The sequence below is a fragment of the Miniopterus schreibersii genome (genome assembly GCF_964146895.1).
Source record: "Miniopterus schreibersii genome assembly, chromosome: 2".
NCBI classification, from domain to species: domain Eukaryota; kingdom Metazoa; phylum Chordata; class Mammalia; order Chiroptera; family Miniopteridae; genus Miniopterus; species Miniopterus schreibersii.
In genome coordinates, this window is record NC_138102.1 from 132,329,950 (window position 1) to 132,342,076 (window position 12,127).

General features: G+C 39.4%; 1 protein-coding gene across 1 annotated transcript in view; it reads right to left on the reverse strand.

The window, feature by feature from the left end:
- Window positions 1-12,127, reverse strand: part of TBK1 (TANK binding kinase 1) — a 49,338-nt gene that overhangs the window by 3,943 nt on the left and 33,268 nt on the right. The window contains exons 12-18 of the mRNA XM_081127243.1: window positions 11,960-12,061; window positions 11,085-11,163; window positions 2,225-2,346; window positions 2,053-2,129; window positions 1,452-1,491; window positions 862-963; window positions 637-733 (exon numbers count right to left, since the gene is read on the reverse strand). Of these exons, the coding sequence (XP_080983369.1) occupies window positions 637-733; window positions 862-963; window positions 1,452-1,491; window positions 2,053-2,129; window positions 2,225-2,346; window positions 11,085-11,163; window positions 11,960-12,061 (619 nt within the window). The remainder of the gene's footprint in view (window positions 1-636; window positions 734-861; window positions 964-1,451; window positions 1,492-2,052; window positions 2,130-2,224; window positions 2,347-11,084; window positions 11,164-11,959; window positions 12,062-12,127) is intronic.

Here is a 12,127-nt window from a genome sequence, read left to right on the forward strand (position 1 = left end):
TCAGATGTTTTCAACTGTAAAACATCTAAGTTCTTAAAACTTGGCTCAAAATATATACCACAGCCCTGGCCAGGTGGCTCAGTTGGTTGTAGATTTGCTCCCTGGTCAGGGTGCCTACGGGAGGCAACGGATCAATGCTTCTCTCTCATGTTGATATTTTCTCTCTCTCTCTCTGTCTAAAGATCAATAAAAACATACCCTCGGGTGAGGATTAAAAAAATATATAGCCCTAGCTGGTGTTGCTCAGTGGTTAGAGCGTTGGCCCAAGGACTGAAGGGCCCCGGGTTTGATTTCGGCCAAGGGCATGTGCCTCAGTTGCAGGCTCAATCCCCGGCCTGTGTCAGGTGCGTGAGGGAGGCAACCAATCAATGTGTTTGTTTCTCTCCCCTCCCCCCCCCTTCCACTTTCTCTGAAAAGCAATGGAAAAAATTATCCTCCAGGTGAGAATTAAAAAAAATATATATATATATATATATATATATATATATCCCACAAAGGGGCAAGTAGAACTGATGCATGTATATTATGCCCTATTTCTCCCTTCTCAATCATAATCAAATATAAACTGAAAAGAATTTTATTTCAATTTTTCCTAATAGGAAAAAGAGTGTTTTTCTCCTACTTTGATAGCTGTACCTCATTAGTATAGTCTTGATACTTTGATACTTCCTCTTGAATATCAAAACACTGATTAGTTAGGGATAACAACTGTTTCCTAAGATGAAGCATCTTTCTGAAAACCAAAAAGAACTGATTAATAAGCAATCTAATGAAATATTTTTCTTACTTAAAATATACAATATACATTAAAATGTGTATCGTAGAATCAACCACTACTTACCCCCCAAACAGTTTACCTACCTCATCCATTCTTCTGACTTATCCAAAAATGTCTCGTACTTTTTAACACATTCATCTGTGAAGTGGGTCATAGCTTTTGTTGCATGGTAATACAGTTTCTGCCTGGAATTTAGAAATAATCATGGGCTTAAACCAATGTCACTGTTTCTATTTCTAATATTTAAAAAATTTCAAATACATAAATTTGTTTCCTGTAATGATAGTTGTGACTTTGGAATATTTACAGAAGGCCAAAGATTTCTAAGACAGACATAATAGCAGCAAGAGGAGAATAAGAAGGGAGAATAGTAAAACATATTTTTATTGAATTAAGGTTAAGAAGGTAGTCAAGTCTGTCCCCGCCTATGTTCTCTACTACCCGCCCTTCTGCAATAGAAGCACATGAGGCAGAAGAATGTCCCTCATTTTCCCACCTCAGTAGCCTCTCAACCAGGAGCTATTAAGTGGGCCTCAAACATGTGCACACAGAGTAATACTTGTGTAAAGCCGATATTAAAATGTATTTTGAATTGTAATTAATTTAAACTTTAAGAAGAATAGCATTAATAACACAACTGAAAACAATGATTAAATATGATCTGGACACTTACTTGTCAAATTTGTGGATTTGTTCTTCATTATAAGCTAGTCCTAAAAGTAAAAAAATATATTACTTTTGTAAATGTACAATCATAAAATCACACATAGTATTTTTTTCTTTTGAGATTACTTCAAAAAGTCTAAGAGTTTAAAGCAGATGTCACCAACTTGTGACCCATGGGTTAGAAATAGCCCACAAATGCTTTCATTTGGTCTGTAGTGTTAACACTAAAAAGAAAAATTAACTGCCAACATTTAAAATCAGAATATTTCCAATAAAACCTGTTTTTCTAGCTCTTCTTGAGATATAGCAAGACTGGGCAACAAATCAGGTGAATCTGAATAGTGACTCTCCCCTTTAGATGGGGGTCTCTCCTCTCCAGTTCTCAGTCTCCACTGGCCAATTTCATTCCTGTTATGCCTGGCCTCTAGAGGCTGTGAAGTTCATGACCCCTGATTTAAAATATTCAAAGGGTTGGTTTTAAAAGCAATTTTTAGTACATTCACCCTCTTTCATGACATAATCAAATCTCTGAAAAATAACTTAAGCAGCCACCCTTACAACTAGCAGAGCAGATTTCATTAGATTAACAAATGGCAAATTTTACTTACTACGTTCTGCTTTGTCTTTTTTGAACTGATAGTAAATCTCTGTGATGCAATTTAACAGGACTTGTAGCTTTTCTACACTATTTAAGGAAGAAAAACTCAAATAAATTAACTGAGTCAATGTGAAAAAAGACATTTAATAAGAGTAGAAACTACCAATAAAGTTATAACCTACTGTCTATCTTTTGGATGAATGCCTTCTTGATGGGCCCATGTATCTGACACCAATCCACCTGGAGATAATTTGCTTTCGATATCCTGAAGACTGGTTTCTATTGTTCCCCGAGAACTGGAAAGCTAAAACAAAAGCAATGGGTTCAGATCCAGATTACTGAAAGTCAGAAATGATCATCACAGTGCCAATGGAGTCTAAAGTTTGAATCATATTTCTTTTATAGATTACTTCAACTCAAAGTCAGAACATACAAATACTTTTAGTCATTCAAGCTTCGGTAAAATATGGCAAATACTCTATCCCACAGCATAGCCCCAAAGATAAAATGTAGGTAGGTAATTCCTTTTAAAAACAGAAAATGAAATCTTAAGATCCTGTTCATTTTAAGCTTAGTAAATTTATCAACTTATCTGCCATAGAACAAAGCATTTGTAAAACCTTTAAAGAAAGGGTAAGGGCCCTAGGAAGTCCGGCTCAGTGGCTAGAGCACCAGCCTGCAGACTGAAGGGTCCTGGGTTCTATTCAAGCCAAGGGCATGTACCTCGGTTGCAGGCTCAATCCCTGGCACCAGCTGGGGCACATGCAGGAGGCAACCAATCAATATGTCTCTCTCACATCGGTGTTTCTTTCTCTCTCTCTCTCTCTCTCTCTCTCTCTCCCCCCCCCCCTTCCACTCTCTCTGAAAAGCAATGGAAAAAAATATCCTCAGGTGAGGATTAAAAAAAATGGAAAGGATAAAGGCCAGATTTAAAGAATAAAAATATCTAAATATTTTAAGGGTTCTGATACATACTACTGCTTTTCAAATAAAGTTTTAAGTGGTGGTTTACACTGCCACTAGCAACAAACAATTGTGCCTTTTTTACTACACTTCTTGTCAACACGGGACCAGTAGCCTCAGCCTCACACAGAAACATGTTACAAACAGACACTTCGGGGCCCCATCTGTTGAATCAGAAACTCTGACTAAGCCTTGCTAATATGAAAGACAAAAATAGTACACCTTCCTATCATTATAATACAATTTTTTATTACTATTGTGAAAATTTTTTCCCAAGAGTTTCATTAGTTTACTGATTTTTTAATCATTTCTAAATGTTCTTTGTCTCTTTACTGTAGATTCAATGTTTTCCTTATCGATTTGAATGAACTATTTTTATAAAAAAAACACCTTTATCACATTTTCTAAATTTGCTTTTTAACTTTTTTTAAAAATGTCTTTCTTGATTTCAGAGAGAGGAAGGGAGAGGGAGAGATAGAAACATCAAAGATGAGAGAATCATTGATTGGCTGCCTCCTGCACATTTCCTGCTGGGGATCGAGCCTGCAACCCAGTCATGTGCTCTGACTGGGAATCGAACCACGATCTCCTGGATCAAGGTCGATGCTCACGTGCTAAGCAACGCCGGCCAGAGAGTTTTTTAACATTTTTTTTTAACATACAGAAATCTTAAGTTTTATGGTCAAATATATATCTCTTGCTTTCCATGCTTTATGCCTTCTTTAACATTAATGTTAAGAATATGTTAAGAACATGTGTTAAGTATCTTATACTTCCAAAATATGGAAAATAGTTTATAGATACAGTTATTTTTGTTTTTTTATAGCATTACACAGAAGTGTGAAAATGGCAAGCAACCTGAAGGACCAACAATAGGGAGATAAGTAAAAATGTTAATAAACCCATTGGCTGCAATATTATGTCTATAAAATAATGTTACCCCCCCCAAAAAAAAAAAACCCACACAAAACCAGAAACTGCTTTTTAATAATGTTATACAAAAAATAAAAATAACAATTGTCTGCTCACAGGGTAATAATCATTTATTTAATAATATATATAAAAAGAGACCGCTAAAACAGTGGTTATGAAACTTTAGCAGCATCCAAATTTTCTGGAGGGCTTGTTGAAACATGGATTGCTGGGGCTTTCAGTCAAGATCGTGTAGGTAAATGGTATTCAAATCCTCCCACAACCACATCAAAATTACAACTAAACTACAGAGCAACCATCATCCAGAACCACCTGAAATTTGGCTGAATGGAAGTCCTACAACTATGGAATTAAAGAAGTCACATCAAGACTGGTAGGAGTGGAGACACAGAACAAGCTGGTCCCACATCCACGTGTGACAGATAAAAATCAAGAGGGATATCTCAGCTGTGGAGGTCTCCCCTGAAGAGCAAGGGGTCCCAGCCCCACACCAGGTCCCCCAGCCCAGTACTCCACTGCTGGGAAGAGAAGTCCCATAACCTCTGGCTGTAAAATCTAGTGGGGATTGTGGCTGAGTGAGATGGAGGGCTGCTGGAGTCCCAGGCCCTTTTAAAGGGCCCATACACAGACTTGCTCAGACTCACTCCCTCTGAACTCCAAAGGCAACAGGGACATAGTGGGAGGAACTGAATTGTCTGGCATCAGGACGAGAGCTGGAGAAGCAGTTTTCTCCCAGACAGAAGTGCTGGCAGGGGCTATTGTTCCTTTTCTGAGTGCCTTCCCCAGCCCCCCCCCCCCCCCCCACCAGAGCCAGCAGGCAGGCGCCATATCAGAGTCTCCATCAACCTAGCTAACACTGTTCACCCTGCCCCGGAGATTCCAAGATACCCTACCCAACTTGCAGCCTCACCCAAGCCACCAGTGGCTTTTCCATACAAACGGCCTGTTTTGGCTCATCATTCAGACTTTCCTAAAATCTCTCAAACAAGCAGCATCTGGCCTCAGCATGCCCCATACCCCATGCTAAGTGGCCTCAGGCCCAGAACTAGCAGCAGCCAGCCTTGGTTCACAGCTTGGCCTCTCCTGAGCACCTCCAAGCCCAGCACAAGTAGAAGCCATTTGCAGATTGCTTTGTAACTCATGCTGGGTGACCCTGGGCAGAACATACACCTCCTGGGAGGCCCCAGAGCCAGCACACCTGGTAGAAAGCTTCAGACCACGTCGAAGCATCACCCAACTGCCTCCAAAATTGACATAATCAGCAGGCACGAAAGACCTGCTGAAGTAAGTCCTTCTCTATGGAGTGGGCCCCTGCACAGCTGATCCTCCACAATGGTAGCAGCCAGTTCTTGTAGCCAGTCAGCCTAGGGGTAAATCCCTCCCATTGATGTGCCAATAGCAATCAAGGTTCAACTACAACAGGAGGGTATACATAGTCAACAGTGGGGAAGGGGTGTGCACCTAGAGTTCCCAGCTCAGGTGAACAGGGAGGCTGTGCCCCTGGACCCTACAGGACACCTAGTATACAGGCCACTCTACCAATCCAGGAGGATGTGGCAGCTCTGCCTAATACATAGGAAAAAACACAGGATGGCTGCCAAAATGAGGAGACAAATTTGTCCCAAACGAAGGAATAGAAGAAAACCCCTGAAAAAGAATCAAACAAAATGGAGAAAAGCAACCTACTAGATGCAGAGTTTAAAATACTGATTATAAGGATGCTCAATGAACTTAGGAAGAACTTCAACAAAGAGATAGGAAACATAAAAATGTAACTAAAAAACAAAAAAGAACCAGTCAGAAATGAAGACTAAATTAACTATAACGAAGAAAACATTACAGGGAATCAACAGCAGAGTAGATGAAGCAGAGGATCCAATCAGAAGAGATTCAGAAGTTACGAAAGCAGAAAACACCCCCAATTAGGACAGCAAAAAGAAAAAAGACAAAGAAATGAGGACAGTATAAGGAGCCTCTGGGACAACTTCAGGCACACCACCATTTTCATCATGGGACTGCCAGAAGGAGAAGAGAGAGCGCAAGAAATTGAAAACCTGTACAAAAAAATAATAATGAAAACCTTCCCTAACCCGGTGAAGGAAATAAGACATATAGGTCCAGGAAGTGCAGAGAGTCCCAAACAAGATGAACTCAGAGGCTCATACCAAGACACAGCATAATAAAAATGCAAAAGTTTAAAGACAAGGAGAGAGTCTTAAAAGCAATAAGAGAGAAGCAGTTAGTTACCTACAAGGAAGCTTCCATAAGACTGTCAGCTGATTTCCCAACAGAAACTTTTCAGACCAGAAGAGAATGGCAAGAAATATTCAAAGTGATGAAAAAGCAAGGACCTATAACCAAGGTTACTCTACCCAGCAAAGCTATCACTTAGAATTGAAGGACATATAAAGAGTTTCCCAGACAAGAAAAACCTAAAGGAGTTCATTGCCACCAAGCCAGTATTAAATGAAACGTTAAACGTTCTTTTTTAAGGGGGATAAAAAAGAATAAAAAATATGAAATGGCAATAAATACATATTTATTAAATGAATCTAAAAAAACAAAATAAAAAAAGCAGAACAGATTCATAAATATGGTGAACATTTTGACGGTTGCGAGACTGAAGAGGGGTTAGGGGGATAGGAAAAAATGATGAAGGGATTTAGAAGTACAAATTGGTAGTTACAGAATAGTTACAGGGATGTAAAGTATAGCATAGGGAGTGTAGTCAATAATACTGTATTAACTATATATGATGTCAGATGGGTACAAAATATATTGGAATGATCACTTAGTAAGTTATATAATGCCTAATCACTGGGTTGTACACTTGAAACTAATATATTATTATATGTCAACTGTAATTGAAAAATAAAAAATTATTTAAAATTAAAAAACCTCAAAAAACCCAAACATGGATTCCTGGGCCTTACCATTACAGTTTCTGATATAATAGGTGGGGCCCCAAAATGTGCCCTTCTAACAAGTTCCCATGTGAGGCTGAGGCTGTTGGTCCAGGAACTACTCTAAGAACCACTGCTACAGGACACTGAACAGAACTTTTAATTATTTTTTTGGAAGATGGTGGCGTAGGTAACATCTGTACCCGCCACTTCCCACAACCACATCAAAATTACAACTAAAATATGAACATCCATCACTGAGAACCTCCTGAAATCTAGCTGAACAGAAGCCCTACAACCAGGGAATTGAAAAAGCATCTAGACCAGTAGGAGGGGCGGAGATGTGGGCAGACTGGGGCTGAATCTCGGAAACGCAGTCGTGAGCCCCACACCCGGTGCCGCAGTTTAAACCCGGGAGGGATATCTCAATGGTGGAGGTTTCCTGGAGGAGTGAGGGGTCCCAGCCCCACAGCACGCCCCCAGCCCAGGGCTCCAGGGCCAGGAAGAGAAATCCCCACAACTTCAGGCTGTGAAAACCAGCGGGGACTGTTGCTGAGGGTAGCAGAGGCTGCCGGAGCCCCAGGCTTTCCCCTTAAAGGGCCGCGCACGGACTAACTCAGATGCGCTCCCTCTGGGCCCCAGCGCCGGGCAGCAGCTTGAAAGGAATCTGGGACATTTGGGGAGGAGCTGACTTGCCTGAAATTGGGGTGAGAGGTAGAGGGGCAGCTTCCTCCCAGGCAGAGGCCATTGCTCCTTTGGCGAGCCCTCCCTGCACACAGCCGGCAGGCAGGGGCCATATTTGAATCTCCAGCACTTGACTCACACCTTTGGCCCTGCCCAGGTGGTTCCCGGAGGCTCTGCCCCTCCCCACCTGCAAGCTCATCCAGGCCATTTCCAGTGGCTTTTCTATGCAGTGACCTCTCGAGCCTTATGCTTAGGATGTTCCTAAAATCTCTCAAACAAGCAGCAGCGTGCCCCATACATCTTGATAAGCGGCCCCAGGTTTGGCAATAGTGGCAGCCTGCATTGGTCCATAGCTGGGCCTCTCCTGGAAAACACCAAGCCCAGCACAAGTAACAGCTAACTACGGTTTGCTGTGTAGCTCATGCTGGGTGGCCTTGGGCAAGGCACTGGCACAGGCTGACTTTGCACCTCCCGGGAGGCCCCAGAGACAGTGTACCTGGTGGTCAGACTTGACCACACTGGATTACAACCCTACCACATCCATGAGTGACACACTCAAGGGGCGCACTTGGTGAACACCAAAGCTCCACTGAAGTAAATCCTGCTCCACAGGGGTGTCTCCTGCACAGCAGCTCTTTGGCTGTAGTTGCAGCTGGTCCTCACAGCCGATTGGCATGGGGGTCAATTCCTCCCAGTGATGCCAACAGCAACCAAGGCTCAACTACAACAGGACAGTGCACACAGCCCAAATAGGGGAGCATCTAGAAGGACCAGCTCAGGTGACTGGGGAGGCTGAGCCACTGGACCCTACAGGACACCTACTACACCAAGCCACTCTACAAATTCCAGGAGACATAGCAGCTCTACCTAATACATAGAAACAAACACCTGGAAGCAGCCAAAATGTGGAGGCAAAGAAACATGTCACAAAGGGAAGAACAGAAGAAATCTCTAGAAAAGGAACTAAATGAAATAGAACCAAGCAAGCTACTAGATACAAAGTTCAGAATTATGGTTATAAGGATGCTCAAGCATATTAGTAAGAGTATTACGAAAACAACTGAGACCATCAATGATATAATAAAGTACCAATTTGAAATGAAGGCTACAGGAACTGAAATGAAGAATAATTTACAGGGAATCAATAGTAAAGTAGAGGACACTGAGAATCAAATCAGCAATTTGGAACGTGAGGAAACAAAAAACACCCAAGCAGAAGAGCAAAAAGGAAAAAGAATCCAGAAATATGAAGATAGTATAAGGAGCCTCTGGGAAGACCTCAAGAGGTCCAACATTTGTATTATTCGGGCACCAGAAAGAGAAGAAAAAGACCAAGAAATTGAAAACCTATTTGAAAAAATGACAGAAAACTTCCCCTCCCTGGGGAAAGAAATAGACTTACAAGTCCAGGAAGCACAAAGGGTCCCATACAAGGGGAACTCAAAGAGGCCCACAGCAAGACACATCATCATTAAAATGCCAAAGGTTAAAGACAAAGAATCTTAAAAACAGCAAGAGAAAAGCAGTTAGTTACCTACAAGGGAGCACCCATACGACTTGTCAGCTGATTTCTCAACAGAAACTTTGCAGGCCAGAAGGGAGTGGCAAGAAATATTCAAAGTAATGAAAAACAGGGAACTACAACCAAGATTACTCTACCCAGCAAGCTATCATTTAGAACTGAAGGTCAGATAAAGAACTTCACAGATAAGAAAAAGCTAAAGGAGTTCATCACTACCAGACCCGAACTACAGGAAATGTTGAAGAGTCTTCTTTAAGAAGAAGCTAATGAACAAAAGAATCTGATGAAATAAATAGATCCAGAGACACTGACGCATGCAACAGACAATCATATTTCAGAAGAAAGAGGGAAGGGGGGTGAAGAGTGGGAAGAGATTACCCAAAGAAGTTATATGAATAACCCATGGCCATAGTCAATAATGGGGTGAAGGCCTGGAGAGGGGGTGGGAGCGAGGTGGAGGAGGTCAATTGGGGGGGGATGGGACACCTGTAATAAAGATAAATAAATAAAAAATGATTATTATTTTTTGGGTGGGAAGAATGTATGGTATCATTTCTACATATACATTTTATTTAAAGCATTTTTTTTACGGTAGGAAAAAATTTTAAGGTCTGCATTAGGAAAGGAACCACAACAAATAAACAGGGTGTGAGAAAAAACAATGCAATCTAGTAAAAAGTAATTGGCCTGTGAAAGCCCTAATTTCATAAGACTCAGTGACCTTAAGCTATTTAATCATCTATGCTTTAATTCTCGTAGGAAACCTAAATCTTCACAAAAATGTCACAAAAATGAGAAACACTTCAGGCTCCCTAAAGAAAACATACAATATCAATTCAAAGTGCTCAAATGATGCTTGCACTAGAAATAAGTGTCCATAAAAGTTCTAAGACAAAAGCAGAAGAGGAATAGAAAACACAATGATGTAACTGCCAATATTTAAACACAAACAAATATTGGGGAAGACCATCTATTTCTTTGACTTTGCTTTATTCTATATCAACATTTAAAAAAACTTTTTTGACTATGACATTCACTTTGGTTTAACCCAGTATCCCTTAAATGTGTATATATAATGGAACTGAAAGTTTCATGGAACAGTGATTTCCTTATTATGTGTGATGTATTCTGACATTTTCTATTCCATTTCATTTAAAAATACTGCTGACTGCGTTGCACTAAACTTTTACAGCCTACTAGCTATTCATGACTCATATTTTGAAAACCACTGCTCTAGATGTAAAACCGAAAGAAAACAACTAAAAATCAGTCTAAACTGGAAAAGAGAAAAGGGAAAGAGACACTGGGTGACTTTTTTTTCAATTTTAGCATCCACTTCATGAAAGAATACTTCAAATGCTGAAACAGGGTAAGAAACCGCACATTGTAAAGAAAGAAAACAAGGATACAAAGAATTAAAGGCCTTCCTTAAGTCAGCAGGCAGGAATAGCTAGGTAAACAGGGGCAGACCTGCAATTAGTAATTAGCTCTCACAACACATAATTCCCTGCTCTTTTACAATACATTTTAGTAAGAGATTCAGAAACTACCTGAAATGCTACTATATTTTTCAGCAGAATAGAGACTTTTGTCCTAATTTCTTTTTTAGGTATAGAAATGACTCACTGCCTTTAGGAACCCAAATCTTTCTTTCCTTACTTTTTATTTTAGGAAAGATCTGATATTTTCCCAACTTGCATCTAATTCTAAGCAAGTTTAAGCACTCTGCTAGTTAAATTACATTTATGGCTTTAACTGCCATAGCAGCAACACAAGAGCATTATGGATTTTAAAGAGAAACAGGGAGAAAGGGAGAGAGAAATGGGCTTAAAGCAAAGCAGGCATTTGGTAACATTGTAAGAATTGCATGGCAGTAAGGGTATCTAAATATTGTAAATAGTTCCTAAAATAGGAAAAGGTTACCTTTTCTTTGGAGATCTTTAGGTACATCATTTCTCTGGGAAAGTTTAGATCTACTCCCGCCAGCAAAGAAATAGATTATGAGCCTATGATTGTCATTATTTTGTAAATACTTACTCTCACCAATTTGGTATGTATGTCCGAAATTTCATCTAAGTCTGCTGCTTCTAGATTGGTTTTCATCAACTTTTCATATCTGTGTGAAAAACAAGAACGGAAAAATTAAATGAGTATAATGAATACATAGATTTAAAAAGATGTTCTGAGTTTTTATTATCATAATCATTTAAGAATAAAATACTGAATGCAAAGTCTATAAAGTGAAAGATTCCAAAAAAACTTGATGTCTTTGTAAAGAAGAAATTTTATGTATTTCTACTTATAAATTTGCAGCTTAAGAGATAAAATATAAAAGACAACTTAATTTCAAATAATCTTATGCCAGGATAATAGTCAAAATACTAGATTTCAGAATTAATTGTGGTCAATAGTAAATCCTAATTTCATTAATTACATTTCCCATGCAGTACAAATAGTATAGCCTAGGAAGAGAGCAGTTTAAAATATTCTATTTCAAAAGACATTCTCAGGGTTAATAAACAAACGAGAAGTAATCCCCAAATTCTAAAAATATTACCAAACTACAGTTCTAGAATACCTCTTCCTACTTCCTTTGTTGATTACAGGTTTTTTTATTTTCCTATTCATAGTATCTGCATTGCAAGGTATAAAATGAGATGTTTCAAGCTCAGACTACCTTTTCCTTTGCAAAGGGAAGGAGAAATGCTACAAAAGAGATGGTGTTCATTTTTTACTGAGAAAAATGGATGTTTTTCTGCCTTTGTGAGGAAGTAACTTAAACTAAGGTGGTGCCTTAATACAAACACTTGCATAGCATGGTATATGTGTCAAGGATAACTAAACAAACTAAACAGAAATGTAAAAATATTTAACATTTTAACAACTATTAGTTAAGGAAGTCACCTACTCACACTTTCACAGTTTTTTGAATGTTTCTGAGGCAGAATTCCAATGTGATCACAACTTCTGTCTTTTTGTGAACAGTTTCATTATAATCATCTTTAACTAATTCTCTAAAAAAAAAAATAACATTCTCGTTAGTATATCTAAGGAATTATTTGTTTTCTCTTGTCTACTGC